This window comes from Lepidochelys olivacea (assembly GCF_965140295.1).
Source record: "Lepidochelys olivacea isolate rLepOli2 genome assembly, chromosome: 5".
NCBI lineage: Eukaryota > Metazoa > Chordata > Testudines > Cheloniidae > Lepidochelys > Lepidochelys olivacea.
In genome coordinates this window covers 112,533,550-112,550,284 of record NC_140415.1, presented here as the reverse complement: position 1 = coordinate 112,550,284, position 16,735 = coordinate 112,533,550, and the positions used below count along the sequence as shown (strand labels likewise).

At 40.7% G+C, this 16,735-nt stretch overlaps 1 protein-coding gene across 1 annotated transcript in view; it reads right to left on the bottom strand.

The window, feature by feature from the left end:
* ADAMTSL1 (ADAMTS like 1) overlaps positions 1–16,735 on the bottom strand; it is a 268,655-nt gene that overhangs the window by 14,926 nt on the left and 236,994 nt on the right. Inside the window, exon 24 of the mRNA XM_084628002.1 lies at positions 2,475–2,675. Within this exon, the coding sequence (XP_084484128.1) occupies positions 2,475–2,675 (201 nt within the window). The remainder of the gene's footprint in view (positions 1–2,474; positions 2,676–16,735) is intronic.

Genomic DNA, 16,735 nt, shown 5'->3' with positions numbered 1-16,735 from the left:
GGTGTAAAATTCATATGGCCCGCATTTTACTGTGCCCCCCGTGCAGAAAAAGGCAAAAATAAATCTGCCAGGGGACACGTGCCTCTTCCCCGGGTGCGCGACTGTTCCAGCATGCCTTGAGCAGACATGGGGGAGGAGGGTCTGGGCATGCATGCCTGCGTGGTTGATCACTGTCAGGGTGGGGCTGGGTGTACGTGCATGCCAACAAGCGCAAGAGAGAGAGAAAGAGACACTCTGTCCTTCTCGCTTGCTACTGCAGCTCACTGGCATGGAAGGGTAGGGCTTTTTATTGTGCACGAGGCATGCTTAGGCAGAAATGTAGCAGCCTGCCTGTTAGTTAATTGATCTCATTCTCTGAGGCAGAAATGTAGCAGCCTGCCTACATAGTAACATTGTTAATGTTCCTATTGTTAGTTAACTGTTCCAATTCTCAGTCAATTCCCCCAGGAGCATAAAACCTGTGAAAGTTTTAAGGCCCCTACCAGAGTGATGTAAATGAGCCTTATTATAAATGACAGTAAGAGAATCCTCAGCTAGGAAGATCTATGTGCTTTCTCACTTTTTTCCTGTGCCAAAGTGACACAATGGGGTTAGATTACAGCTCAGGATATTTACATACCCATTAAAAAAAAGACGCTGAGGGCAAATAAAACATTTACCAAGCAGCCAATAAAATGTCAGGACAATCAGAACCAAGCACTTTCCAAAGTACCCAGCCAGTTCTAGGATAATGATTAGCAAAACTGTATGACTTTCATGTATGAAAGTCTGAGCAATTTAAAATGATGTACTTTTTTTTCCTGTTTGGTGTTCTCTAATGTAATTTAAATGAAAATCCAGAATTATAACTGGAATGAAGGGTATTAGTTACCAAGTGTTTGTAACTTAACTTTCATGTGTTTAGGAAATGCTGAATAGTTGTTGTGACTTTCTGTATTGTAATTTAAATAAATTACCAAAACAATTGAAACTGGAGCGATGCATTATTTTGACAAATAAATATGCATAATTTTACAGAATTTTGAACTTTTTGGTGCAGAATTCCCCCAGAAGTAAACATTCATCTTAATAATGGAAAAAGAATTCTCAGTGGGCCACATCCTGAGCTGGTGTAAATCATCAGAGTTCCATTGAAGGCAGTGGAGTTACACAGATTTACAGCACCTGATGATGTGGTCCAGTGTCACTCAGAGATAGGCTTAAATCAGAAAATTTGGACCCAGGTTTAGACACCAGCAAATTATGGTATTTGAATTTGATGTTTAGGTTTGGTCCTATTTCTAATTTCTGCATGAGACAGTTCACCCACACAGATTAATTAGAGAATGATTGTAAAGCACTTTGAAGATGCAGCTTCACTTACTTCAAGTATAATGTGATAAATAATATTATTCAAGGAAAACATATCTAAATATAGAAAATAAATCAACATTCTTGATTTTAATTGTGCACTTGCATTATCATTAATTCCTAGACGCAAGAATCTCAAAAGAAAAACACGCAGTAATTTTGATGCATTGTACAAAGTTCTAGATGCATAGGTCCCATAGATGCTATGGGTGTCATGGGGGTGAAACTCCAATGCAATGCTTTCAAGGGACATAATTAAAGGGGCACCAAAACTATTTCATGATTTCCTTTGAAAAAAACCTACCCTTAAAACTTTAACATCAAAGCTTAAATTTAATGGAAATAACTACCCTAAAGAGGTATTTTTAAGAGGAAAGGAATCACGCATTAAAAGATCAACTTGTAAGATTAAGCAATTTTTTTTGTTAGCACCTAGAAGAGATGCTGCCAAAATAAAATTCACATATTTACATTTAAAAACCCATTACTTGTGTTAATAACAAAAGACTCAGATCACTGCTTCTCAATTGGTGGGTCATGACCCCCCATGGGAGTGATAAAAGGCATTTGGGGGGTGGGAGGTCACGAGATGTTGAAAATATTATTACACTCTAAAGGAAAGAAACTCTTGCTCCCCTACTCCTGCACATCCTTACCCTTGAAGTTCAAGTATTCCGTAAATTTCTTGGAAAACCCACACGTGCACACACACACTATGTGGCTTGATCGTTTTTCTCATTGATATATATTTCACTCTTACTGTTATATCAAATATAAGATGGTAGCAAAATTTTTGGACTTCAGATAAGGTCCTCAGCCTGAAAAGGCTGAGAAACACTGTCATTAAAATTGGTGGCTTCTAATATTGGAGTGATCTGTATGTGCTCAACAACCCTGAAAATCAGGTCCAATGCATCTCAGTGTAGGCCTCTAAAAACCAAGATACCAGAATTATTGGGCATATCTACAAATTCACTCTTAGCAGCTACGGCACCAAAACATCCCTTGGATGCCATTTCTTGTGGCCTCAGAGTGAAGGAATTCAGAATGATGTTGATACAGTTAACAGCACCACCCTGGCCATGCCAAGATCTTATAAAGGCAGCAGGATAGAATTATTTTACCTCGGATTGTCAGAGATGTTTTTTGCATAAGTGAGCCAGCTTCATTCTGAGCCAGGCAGCTGAATTCACCCTGATAACCATCGCTGATGTTTAGTAGCTGAAGAATCTGACCAGCTGCCAGGATGTTGTGTCTCATGTTGATGGGTTGACCAGCATAAAACCAAGTGATGTTTGGAGCTGGATGACCATCCACTGGGCAACCTAGAAACCAGGGAAGAGAAATAATAAGCCTTCTGCCAGCAAAATGACAGTAAAATCATCCCTGAGTTACCATGCTGTTTTGAAATGCTGTTTTGAAATCAATACAACAAGGAAAAAAAATTGCTATTCTCTGATTTTCCCTCTTCCGCGCAATAATCAAAGTGCTAAGAGACGTTTATAATGGGTGCCTTCCTATCAAAGGAAAAACAGTTTTAAAATGGTCAATAATGCTTTGCATTTCCATAGTGTCTTTTATGTGAAGTTTTTAAATCACCATACAAACCTGAGTGAATAATTCATGCTAAGCCTTGTAACCCTCCTGTGAAATAGGGCAGTATGATTCCCCTTTTCGTGATGAGGAAACTGACGCACAGTGAAGTTAAGTAACATGTCCTTGGCAGAGGCAGAAACAAAACCCACATCATTTGATGCCTAGTCCTGTGCTTTAAACCACATGATCATCTTTCCATTTGTGATTTAATGGGAAAGAATTAGCATCCATAACAAGTGCAGGGATGTGCGTGTGTGCAGGTATGTGTGTATAAACACACAAACACAAAACTTGCAAAGTCAAGCATTCAAAACTAGGAAATGCCAGAATTAAGGTTGTCAGTGCATTTCCTAACTTTTGAGTGCTTGACTTTGCAGTATTTATGTTTTTTTAACACAGTGGCATCATATTGATGCCCACATGGTTCGTCCCTGACACAAAGAACCTTGCCAAATTTCAGGTTCTTGCTCCAAACATAGAGCATCTCAAAGCAAGGGTCACCAGAATTTTTTTTTAACATTGAAAAAAATATGTTTTTCCCCCCCAACCTCATTCTTGGAATTAGCTGAACCATTTTGGCTGACATTTACCCTGACTTCCCCCCCAACAAAGAAAAAAAATATTAGCCTGATGCAAACACCCAGCATTGGAAATTTTAGCCTAAATGTTATTCACCAAAGTTATAAGAAACTGAAAATAGGGTCTTATAATGGAAAGTGTTGGGCAATGTTATTAATAGGCGGGGCCACCAGCACCACATATACCATTCTAACATATATAGGTTTTTTTTTAGGTGATTACAAAGAGGTCTCTCAAAGGTCAACATACAGACATGCAGTTAATTCAGTTTTATTGTGTGTCTGCAAAATCAACCACCATGGTTTAAAATGAGAAAGTAGAAAGATCAACCCAACAACAAGCAAATACAAAGGGAACTGAAATTAACTACAATCCATAGCTGAGCTCTTTTGTTTCTTTTGAAGATTTTTGTGCCAAATAAATTAATTACTGCTCTTCCCATCACTGCATATTTTATTTCCATCATCTAAATTTCTTTCCCCAGATCTATATATAAAATAGTGGGCTATGGGAATAGCTAGTAGCCAATAATAGGGGAAAAAATCAATCCCCCATTCTTTCCATATGTATTACCAATGAATAATTAGTAATTTTTTCCACTTCTAATGAAAAAACCTTGCCTGTACCTATGAGGCTCGTATGAAATGGATATTTCCCATTTGTGTACACAGAATGAGCATCAATCACCCTTCACAGGATGATATATCCTACATGTATTCAATTGGACAGATGCATAAACTGCGGGATCATATGTTAGGAATATTTAGCAAAGATCAGACTGTAATGAAAAATATGTTCCCATAACATCCCTTTCCCGCTCTCCTCCCAGCAATAATATGAATACCATTTAATGCAGATTACCAACACCTATTTTCCATTTCCTCCCAAACATGTCATCGTTGACTGTTTTATTCTTCCAGTGTTCAGCACCTGCCCCAAGCCTGGGCTAAACAGTATGGGAGTGAAAAACTGTTTTCATCTCTAGCCAGTGCAGTTACTAAGGGGTGTTAGTACAGCAGGACTCTTATGGCGGGGAAGCAATATTTGGCAATGTTTCCTGACTAGAGAGAGCCCTGGCAGTAGAAGGCCCTTCTCTATCAGCCCTTCTTAACCAGTGAAAGAAAATATTGCTTTTAGGCCTCCTCTTCCAGGTCCGTTGTGACTCTAAATTGATCTAAAGCCAGGGTATGATTCACAGATGTGTGAGATATTTTTTCTTTTTTTTTTTGGAATTGCAAATAAAAATGTAGATAAATTATACATTTTTGTGGGCGGTGGGACACCGGGGAGAAATGGAAAGTTAATATTTCAAAGTTAGCAAAAAGGGGTTGGCCGACAGGAGACGAAGGTTCTACAGCAATGCCAATGACTCCATGAGAGGAAAGAATAAATTAACACTGCAGGCCAAATCCTGTTCTCAGTTACACTAGTGCAACCTCATTGCATGGCTGTAACTGAAGAACAAATCTGGGCCAGCAGCGCTAAAGCTAAGGGAACAAATCACAGAACAGACATAACTCCTCTTTTTCACCTGAAGGACAGAAACAAATGAATCCAGCCACACTGCAGTTCTTCATTGGGTGCAGTTTGTTACTGCATGTGAATACAGAGCTCCTTTTAGAAGCCTGTTACAATTCCCAGCAGAGCCCTATGGACAGCAGTGGTGAGAACGCCAGATGTAAGCCTTGCATTTGAAAAAATGAATGGAATTTTCTTTAAAACAAAACAAAACAAAAACTAAAAAACCCCCAAACCCCAAAACAATTACAAATTGTTCTTAAGCTCCTGTGTCTGACTAACAAAACATTCTTTGGGATTCTTCTCAACCTAATACTAGTGCCCAGCAGATCTTTCTAATGGTTATTAGAGATAGGCCTAAAGTGCAGTGTTCAGATATGGACTGGATGTGGGAGAAGGGGCCTCTGGATTTTGTGTTCCTGTTTGGGCCTAATAATAATACATAACCTTTATGTAGAGGTTTTCATCCATAGACATTAAGTGGCTCACAAAGGAAGATATCTTAATCTCCAATTTAGCAATACATAAACTGAGGCATGGGGAGGTGAAGTGACTTGCCCAAGGTCATACAGCAGGTCTGCGGGAATTAAACCTAGGCCTTCTGAATCCCAATTCAGTGCTCTTATCACTGGACTATACTTCCTATTACAGGGACAAGCCCAAGTGGCTAAGTTTGGATCTAGATCCAAGCATTCCCAAAGTTCATGGTGGGACTTTAGGCCCATCTCTAGCATTTTCTTGACTACTGATGGCTAAATGTACATTTTTGGTCCAGTTCTTAAGCTTCCTAGAGCAAGATAGCCAACAAAGTGAAATGTGTACATTATGTTAGGTTAGAGCTGTTTTAACCAGCCAAGGTAATCGAAAGCTGAGAGTAGGAAGTATTCCAATTGGTCTATAACTGCGTTGCAGGGCACCTGAAAGCATTTTAATGCACCTTGTTCACAGTTAATGTTAGTCATCCCTGCTAGTCAGAACGTATGACTCTCGACCCCTGGAGCTCCCAGGTACTGGTCTACACAGAACACTTATACTGGCATAGCTATGTCGCGCAGGAGTGTGAAAAAGCCAACCCCTTGATCAACTTATCTATGCTGTCAGACCCCAGTGTAGATGCAGCTGTATCAACGGGAATATTTCTCTTGACATAGCTAACGTCGTTCAGGGAGCTATACTTTCTAGAACAGAAGAAAAACTCCTCCCATCAGGGTATGTTGTGTCTACACTGGGGGGCTATGCCGACATAGCTATGCTGATACAGGCTCTGTAGTGTGGACGTAGCCTAAGCCCTTGTATATAGACAAAAGACGTGCTGGTTTAACTAAATCAACTTTTAAATACCCAATCAAGATAAATTGATTTAAGACCATCCACATAAATGGTTTAAATCAATCAGAAGAATCCTATTTAGCTAAACTGCTAACAATTTCATGTATATTCAAGATCTGAGGGCTGACCTACATGGGGAAGATTTTTCAGTATAATTTAAGGTGTGAATTTCAACTGATATAGTTGCTGTTTGCCCTTGGGCAAGTCACTAAGAGTTATGTCTACACTAGCACTTTTGTTGGTGTAACTTACGTCACTCAGGGGTGTGAAAAGAACAGGGGAGACGCTCCGGATGGGGAGAGGTGACACACACACATTCATGTACACCTCTCTCATGGGGGTGGGGTAGGAGGGAATGACTGACCGACCGACTGGACCTCTCCACCCTCCATGCTTGGCTGGGCCCCAAGGATGGACTTGCCTCTCCTGGTACCTGGTGCTGCATCTTCCCGAGGCAATGTGTGTGTGTGGGGTGGGCATGCAGGGTCACATCACCATCCTCCCCAGATTTCTGTCACGGTTCACATCAGAATGTGGCCAGCAGCAGCCTTTCAGCACTGTGCAGGAGGGAATGGATGGGAGCTGCTCCCAGGCACTGGGTGGGGCGGGGGAGAGCGGGATGACCTGGCCCATGTCTTTGCAGAGGTCATCTCTTCTCCCCCACCTCCTGGTGTGGCTGGAAGCAGCTTGTTCCTTCCTGCCTGCACAGTTTCAAAAGGCAGCTAACACTTCCAGGCTGCTGCTGGCCACTTACATAACCAAGCTGCCTCCTGTCCCCCAGCTACAGTGTGGGCAGGAAGGGGTTAAGCCCTAAGGATGCATTGTGCACAAGGGCCCAGAGAACCTGACTCTAGGGGCTTCAGGAAGGATCAGAGATGTGGCTCAGCAGGGGAGGGTAGGGACAGAACATATAGTGGGGGGGAGGTATGGGGGGGAAGAGGGTGCTAAGCCCCAGCAACGGGGGTTGCTGTGGAACCTGCAGGTTGGAAGTATGAACAGGCTTCCTTTCCCCACCCACCACTCCAGAGCTTAGCTGAGGGGTGAAGAGGCTTCCCCGTGCCAGTTCTGTGCGGGGCTTTGGCACATGGAGGGCTCAACTACTTCTGGCCAGCACCCCAGGACGGAGGTCCTTGGGATTTCCTGGGGTGCCGGCACAGCCAGAGGTAATGGGGGAAGGAAGGAGCCTGCTGGCCAGGCTGTTGGTGAGCTGAGCACTCTGACCAGGGGCTTGTTCTCTGCACAGTGCTTGGAGCGGGATGCACACCGATGGGGGAGATACGGAGGACCAGCAGGGATGGGGGTGTGAAGGGGCAAAGCACTTACAGCAGGACTAAGTATTATCTAGACTATCCCTGACAGGTGTTTGTCTAACCTGCTCTTAAAAATCTCCAATAATGCAGATTCCTAGGCAGTTTATTCCATTGCTTAACCACCCTGACAGTTAGGAAGTTTTTCCAAATGTTCAACATAAACCTCCCTTGCTGCAATTTAAGCCCATTGCTTCTTGTCCTATCCTCGGAGGTTAAGGAGAACAATTTTTCTCCCTCCTCCTTGTAACAACCTTTTATGTACTTGAAAACTATTATCATGTTGCCCCTCAGTCTTCTCTTCTCCAGACTAAACAAACCCAATTTTTTCAATATTACCTCATAGGCCATGTTTTCTAGACCTTTAATCATTTTTGTTGATCTTTTCTGGACTTTCTCCAATTTGTCCACCTCTTTCCTAAAATGTGGCACCCAGAACTGGACACAATACTCCAGTTGAGGCCTAATCAGTGAAGAGTAGAGCAGAAGAATTACTTCTCATGCCTTGCTTACAACACTCCTGCTAATACATCCCAGAACGATGTTTGCTTTTTTTTGCAACAGTGTCACACTATTGACTCATATTTAGATTGTGGTCCACTATGACCCCCAGATCCCTTTCTGCAGTACTCCATTGGGAGTCATTTTCCATTTTGTATGTGCGCAACTGATTGTTCCTTCCTAAATGGAGTACTTTGCATTTGTCCTTATTGAATTTCACCCTATTTGTTTCAGACCATCTCTCCAGTTTGTCCAGATCATTTTGAATTTTAATCCTATCCTCCAAAGCACTTGCAACCCCTCCAAGCTTGGTATCATACACAAACTTTGTAAGTGTACTCTCCATGTCATTATCAAAATCATTGATGAAGATATTGAACAGAACCAGACCCAGAACTTATCCCTGGGGGACCCAACTCAATATGCCCTTCCAGCTTGACTATATATCTTGGTTATATAATACTCCACGTTATTTTTCTTAGAAATCATGTATGTAGTGCTGTAAATTTATACAATATTTCACAAACATAGATACAGATATGTTCCCCAGAGAGATTGCTAAAAATGTTTCCAAATACATAACCACATAGTGGCCCCTTTAAGAGATCAAAGGGGTTTCAAACTGTTGAGGGAAATAAGACATTTGTAAAATAATTCTGAAAAGCAGAATCTTTTACACCGAGATACAACTTCACAATATCAGTAAGAGTCAGGCTGAAGCCACTTTACAGGTATGAAAAAGGGAAGCTGAAGGCTGAGAGGATGGAAACTGAAGGCTGAAACTCCATCCTTAACTCACTCTAATGTGTCTGTTCATGGAGTGACACAGATTGAAAAAGAATCTGCCATAGTTCAACTCTGCTCCACCACCACAGCAGCCACAGGATAGCCATATATTTATACCTGAGATGAAGGATGGCTGATATTCAAAGCAGGTATCCTGAGAGGCACCACTGCACCGTATGGAGTTCAACAACAAGTCATGGGAAGGAATGACTGCTCAATATGAACACCAGAGTGGATTACCAAGGTCAGGGCTGCTATGGAAGTAAGAAGTCCTTTTTGTATTTATTAAGCTGATACAAGCCTGCTGAGTCCCGAGACTCTGGCAGTCCAGAAACTTCCCGACGAAGCAAGGAAAATCACAAGCAAGGAAGAGAGGAGGTGGTGGGGGACAGCACAGGAAAGCCAGTGTTGTGTGTTTCTAAAGAAGCTGCAGTGTAACTTCTGTCTGGCTAACGAGGTGTTTTGGCAGTGATCGACAGGCTTTGGCAACCAACCCAGGATAGTGTATGGCTTTTCAAAGCCTGTAGCAGAGAAGTCATAGAGACCACAGCTCAGAAACCCCCCAGTATCGGAAAGGCCATCTGTAAGTTCTATTCTGCTTATCCTACAGCAATGCTTAGGGTGGGCACAAGAACCTCAACAAGACTGAAAGATCTTTTGACTGTTGTAGTAGGAGCCAAAAGAATGACAGATGCCCAGACTGTGATACACAGGGCCACACTGTGATCTCCCATCAGCTTTACACCAGAGCAATTTCATTGACTGTAGTGGAGCTATACCTGGTTTATGTCAGTGTGAGTGAGAGCAGAATCTGGCCCAGCTAGTCCGGACGGGCTTAAAGCCATGAGCTCATGGGTTGCAACCCTCATACATGGTATTAATCAGAAATGGCCCCAGACACTCGTAACATTATTTAATATGGCAGCATGTTGAACCATTAGTGTAGAAAGGGGGTTCCCAAATTGCTTCACTCTTGACCAGTTCTTAAAAATGGAGATCCTCTTCCGGACCACTTCCCTGCCTCTCCCAGCTCTAATCCCAGACCCTGACTATAGCAACAGCAGTGCTTATTACATGAAGACAAAGTAGTACTTATAGGTAAATTTGATCAAATATTTCCCCTTGAATCTTCTTCCCAGTGAACAGGTGATTTTTGAGTGGAAAATGTCAGCTTTCCTTAAGAATTTCCTGTATTTTGGCCAGGTCAAAAACCTGAAATTTCATCAGAAAACAGAATTGTTTTGGTTTCTGTGCAGTTTTTGGCCAAATTTTTGGGTGTCTGGCAGTTTTGAGATAAATATTCTTGTGTTTTGAATGCTAAAAACTGGAAAAATGTTGGAGTATGGGCGTCTGGAAGTTTTGGGGCAAATATTCTTGTGTTTTGGATGCTAAAAACTGGAAAAATGTTGGAATATGGGTTTCCATTTTGATGAAAAGCCAAAATTTTCAGCAGAATGCCCTTCCCCCATTTTCTGATTATCTTTAATATTAGAAGAGTATAAAGGACACTCCATAAGAATCAGATACTACAGTAGAAAACATAACTGGCTGGTTGGATAGACCACTTATATGTGATGGGTACACTTCTAGAGGGTGTGTCTAGACAGAGGGGTGACTGGCCAAATGCTTGTGCCTATTAAATTGTCAGTGTGGAGTATTGTGGGACGGCTTCTAAAAGTCAACTACACTTGATGTAAGCAACACAGTGTCTACACACACACTGCGTCGACCTAACTACATTGACATCAACTCTTTACCTCTAGTGGAGTTGGAATTATTAAGTTGGTGCAGTGGGTGAGTTACGTTAGGGGGAGTGAAATTTTGGTGTAGAAACATAGTTAGGTCATTGTAAGCTGCCTTGCGTTGCCATAACTCGGTAGAGGAGACCACGGCTTTGGGTCTGTCCACCAAAATTGACTACACTTTGCAACATTTTTCAGCTTTAGTGTTGTCTGCTAATTTGATCATGAGTGAATTCACATCAAAGAAACATCAAGTGATGAATAAAGTTTTGCAGGGAAGAAAAGGACTTTTTAGGGGCTTAACTCAAAAAGTTTGAATGTTTACCTGAATCTATTCAATTTGGGAAACTGTGCTGGAAATCTCACAGGAGCAAGAATTCGTGAGAGACTACTAGTGTTTCCTGCTTCCAGTGAAGCTGGTCACACTGAGACCACAAACTTTCTTAGGGCATTTTGTCTCTTCCACTTTTGGACCCAGCAAGAACCAAGAACTGAAGAGATGAATGAAAATAAAAAACAAAATAAAAAAGGGTAATCGAACTTTTATTTTTTTCTCTTTGAACCTTTGAAAAGGTTAATTTTAAGTTTTGGACACATACATTCTGTTCAGGTCTTATTTTATCAGAATCTGTCCAAACCTCGTTATATGAATGTGTCTTCCACCTAACTCTGTCCCTGGTTTAATTTGGTCAAATCTGCAGGAACTAAGTCATGTGTGTTACAAAAGAACACAACCACCACCATTTATTTTGATCTGTTTTGACCATCTTAGACAGATACTATTGGAAAATCCAATTACTAGCAATAGGGAGTTGCCATTTAGTGCTAAATGTTTGACCCACCCTTAACTGGGCCTCCATTGTTGAGGATTCAGACTGTCATTGTCTGACAAATCAAGGACTTACCCCTCTACATGACCTAAATTGTGAGTGCAAAATTGTGACTGCAAAAAGGAAATATGACTGAAAATCTGAACTTTAATGAACAAAGTTCTGAACGAGACTAAAGAAGAAATAGGCCAGAAAAGGCCCATCTCATAATAAGAGATGACTATACCCAAAAGTGTGTTATTTAGACACTGTCATTGGCATTGTGCTAAGTTCTGAGGCCCTTGTTTGAGCAAAACTTCCACGGACTGCAGTGAAAGGAATTTTAAAGGACCTAATTTTTGGCTAATTAAACATTGCCATGTGCTATGCAAGCTATGAAATGCTCCCAAGTATTGAGTGGTTAAGAAAAGCAACTGTAACACCGATAGATGCCGGTCGTTGGCAGGCAGGATCGAACCCGGGACCTCTGAAGCTTAATGCATGAGCCTCTACTGCATGAGCTAAAAGCCAACTGGCCATTAGCTAAGACTGTAGAGCAGACTCATTTTACCTCTCTCTCTAAGTGGTCTCGGTGCCACTAGATGGGACAGAATACGACACCCCAGAGGTATGGGGATTACATACTTCACCCGAGGGAGAAGCTGAGGAAGTGCGTCCTGAGCTTCAGAGACTTCCCAGTTAAAATCCTGAATGAGCCCCCACTTCTAATGCCAACAGAGCCCGGTTATCGGTGGGTGGAATTGAAGCTAGGACCTTTGGAGCTTTGTGCATGAGTCTCGACCACATAAGCTAAAAGCCAACTGGCTGTAGGGCCATTTTACCTCTCTCTCTAATTGCGCTGTTAAACAATAATAGAAAACTATTTATATAAATATTTTTGGATGTTTTCCACATATTCAAATATATCGATTTCAGTTACAACACAGAATACAAAGTGTACAGTGCTCACTTTATTTTTTATTATAAATATTTGCACTGTAATAAAAGAAATAGTATTTTTCAATTCACTGAATAAATATACTGTAGTGCAGTCTCTCTATCATGAAAGTTGAACTTACAAATGTAGAATTATGTACAAAAAATAACTGCACTCAAAAATAAAACAATGTAAAACTTTAGAGCCTACAAGTCCACTTAGTCCTACTTCTTGTTCAGCCAATCGCTCAGACAAACAAGTTTATTTACATTTGTAGGAGATAATGCTGCCTGCTTCTTGTTTATAATGTCACCTGAAAGTGAGAACAGGCATTCTTATGGCACTGTTGTAGATGGCGTCACAAGATGCACTAAAGATTCATATGTCCCTTCATGCTTCAACCACCATTCCAGAGGACGTGTGTCCATGCTGATGATGAGTTCTGCTCGATAATAATCCAAAGCAGTGCAGACCCATTCTGTTCATTTTCATCATCTCAGTCAGATGCCACCAGCAGAAGGTTGATTTTCGGGTTCTGTAGTTTCCACAGTGGAATGTTGCTCTTTTAAGACTTCAGAAAGCATGCTCCACACCCCTTCTCGATCAGATTTTGGAAGGCACTTCAGAAACTTAAACCTTGGGTCGAGTGCTGTAGCTATCTTTAAAAATCTCATATTTGTATCTTCTTTGTGTTTTGTCAAATACGCAGTGAAAGTGTTCTGAAAACGAACAACATGCTGGGTCATCAGCTGAGACTGCTATAACATGAAACATATGGCAGAATGCTGGTAAAACACAGAGCAGGGGACATACAATTCTCCCCCAAGGAGTTCAGTCACAAATTTAATTAACACATTATTTTTTTAATGAGCATCATCAGCATGGAAGCATGTCCCCTGAAATGGTGGCCAAAGCATGAAGGGGCATGCGAATGTTTAGCAGATCTGGCATGTAAATACCTTGCAATGCTGGCTACAAAAGTGCCATGCGAACGTCTGTTCTCATTTTCAGGTGACATTGTAAATAAGAAGCGGGCAGCATTATCTCCCATAAATGTAAACAAACTTGTTTCTCTTAGCAGTTGGCTGAACAAGAAGTAGGACTGAGTGGACTTGTAGACTCTAAAGTTTTATATTGTTTTGTTTTTGAGTGCACTTATGCAACAAAAAAAATCTACATTTGTATGTAGTGCTTTCATGATAAAGAGATTGCACTATGGTACTTGTATGAGGTGAATTGTAAAATAATATTTCTTTTGTCTATCATTTTTACAGTGCAAATATTTGTAATAAAAATAATATAAAGTGAGCACTGTACACTTTGTATTCTGTGCTGTAATTGAAATCCATATATTTGAAAATATAGAAAAACCTCCAAAAATATTTAACAAATTTCAATTGGTATTCTAATGTTTAACAGTGCGATTAAAACTGTGATTAATCACAATTAATTTTTTATATTGCGATTAATTTTTTTGAGTTAATCGTGTGAGTTTACTGCGATTAATCAACAGCCTACTTTATACCAGTGCTTAGTATCAAATTAGAGTGATAGCATCATATTGGTGAATGAATGATATGGTTCCTATGAAGTAATATATATCCAGTGAACTTCTATTTGTATTCAACTTTGATCTTCACAAATATACAACTTACAATGTGATTTATTATTTATATTTAAAAATCGATATGAATGGAAATGTTATCATTATGCAATCTACAATTGCTCAACTAACATTATTTAAAATGAATTCATGCTTTTAAAATGCACTGAAGTCCAACTTCTTATAATAATGAAACACCCAACAATGTTCTGAAAAACAGTCCCTTAGATATTCCTGAATTTATCTCACCCCTAATATGCAATTTCTGTCTGTTCTTTCTTCCTTGGTTTATATAATAATTAGTCCTGCCATGAGTGCAGGGGACTGGACGAGATGACCTCTCGAGGTCCTTTCCAGTCCTATTATTCTATTCCACAAGGGACCCGAGACACCTGATTTATCATAATTACATAAGCTTTTCCCTATTCTGTTTCTTTGTGCACAGTGTAAATTATTCTGTATTTCTATCTATAGTTTTTTAATCATAAGAGTAATTGCCAAGCCTAGGAAGATTTACATGAGAGAACTGGGAAGGGCTGGGGGAGGGAACAGGACAGGAAGGTATTCAGGAAAATTTGGATGTTTCAAGTGGATGAAGTAATCGCTTTTGCATATATCATAGAGCTTCGCATTGGACTCATATCTACAGCTCTGATTATATTAAAGAGTATATTATTTTGGTTAATTTCACACTGATTTTTAACAAATATTGATACTCCATGTTAATAAGGTGAATTTTCTGATACTCTGATGTTCTAAGTCCAAGAAAGTGTTGATACATCAGTGTGGGCCTTTCCTGGTCAGCCAGCCAATCACACTGGACTGTACTCACCACAAAACACCCCACAACATCCAAATGAGACGAACAAACTCCTTCTGTTCCTCACCAAATCCAGCTATACTCCCAAGTCTCCAGAGATGAAAATACTAACAATAGGGATGAGCCAAGCTTCCGGATTTGAACTCCTCTGAACTTTGAGTTCTGCAAAATCCAGGTCTCAATTTTTGCAGATTTATAATTAGTTGTCTAATCACACTGTGTAAAGAGAATGTGCCTATAAATAATAGCTAGATCCAGAAAAACAACTACACAAAATGACACCTAACTACTGAACCTGTGATATCTGCTCTCTATGGGCCTTATTCTCCTGCCACATCATCAGAGCATAGGAGAGAATGACTCCAATAGAAAATCCATGTGAGATATTGTTGTGGCGCAACTGAGCCATTTGTACCTTTCAAGTGAATTCTGCTTTCTCTACTGATGGAAACGGGGGTTGTTGGTTTTTCAAACTAGCATCACCACCAAAGAGCCTGTTTATTTGCAGAATAGGAAATTGTAGTCTAACTCTTCTGTCTCCTGAATCAAGAGTAAAGTTCGCAGCTAAGTTCTGACTCTCCAGTCATTGGGAATAAGGTATAAAAGTCAAAAGGAGATTGCTTTCCAAGACTTTGCTCACAGTGCTGGCAGTTAGGAAAATCTTGTTCTGACCTGTGAACTGAGCAAATTTGATATGGAAGTCACCAAGGGAGCTCACAATACATATGGAACAGCAGGATTTCCTTTTTACAGTCGATTGTACTTTTCTGGTCATAAAAAGCACACTTCACCATCTAACTTTACTGTTATTGTTCAGTATCCCCTACAGACAGGAACTTTGTTATTGTTTTAAGCATGCCACACTGAACAGGCATGTTATAGTTTGGACCCGCCCCCCAACGAGTCCAGTGCCTCCTGCTGAGGTGATGGTCAGGTTTCCATTGAAAGAACGGGTGTATTGTGATAGCCACACATTTTAGAGCTCCTAGTTATATGACCCCAGAGTATCTGGGCACCTCACCATCTTTTGATGTATTTATCCTTACAGCGCCCCTGTGAGGTAGGGAAGTACTATTACCCCCATACTACAGAAGGAAAACGGAGGCACAGAGAGACTCTGCCTGCATAACCTTGGACAAGTCATGGACCAGTGACTGTGGCACTAGCCTCGGAGTTGGAAGATTCTAATTCAGTTCCCTGGTCCATCCTCTTCTCACGCTCTCAGATACCCACTTTGGCTGATGGTCTGTGAAGGCTCCTCAAGGTAGGCGTTGCTCTCCTAGATTTGAATCCAGAACATTATGATCTTTACCCATACACTCCAGACTGGCTTTGAGAAAACCAGTCAGATTACAACCACTTAGCATTAATCTCCACAGGTTCCATGGCCATCATTTACAGCATGATTGCTAAACAAACTGCATCCCAGGGGCATCCCTCTGGCTCCCAGAGATTTCATTATGAGTGGCACAGGCACATCTGAGGGCAGCTGAGTCCAGAACAAAGTGAAAGCACCAGATATGCTGGCTAGAGAACCAGCAACTACAGTTGTAAAAAAAGGTTTTGAAATAAAATATTACACTGAGATTTTTAATTGAAATATCAACCGGAACAACTACAAAATAAAGGCCAAGAATTTTCACAAAAATGTTGCATCCTGTATTTTGGCTAGCTTTTGAGCTAAAATGTTTAAAATTCAGAATTTCAACTCTATTTTTTGTCCAAAAAGTTCATTTCCCCCCTCCCCCCATGATAAAATACCATCCTGTTTTTTGACCAGCTCTTCCTGAATGTAGGTACCATGGAAATGTGTGCTTTAAAAATATACACCGACAGGCACAACAAACACCAGTGTCAG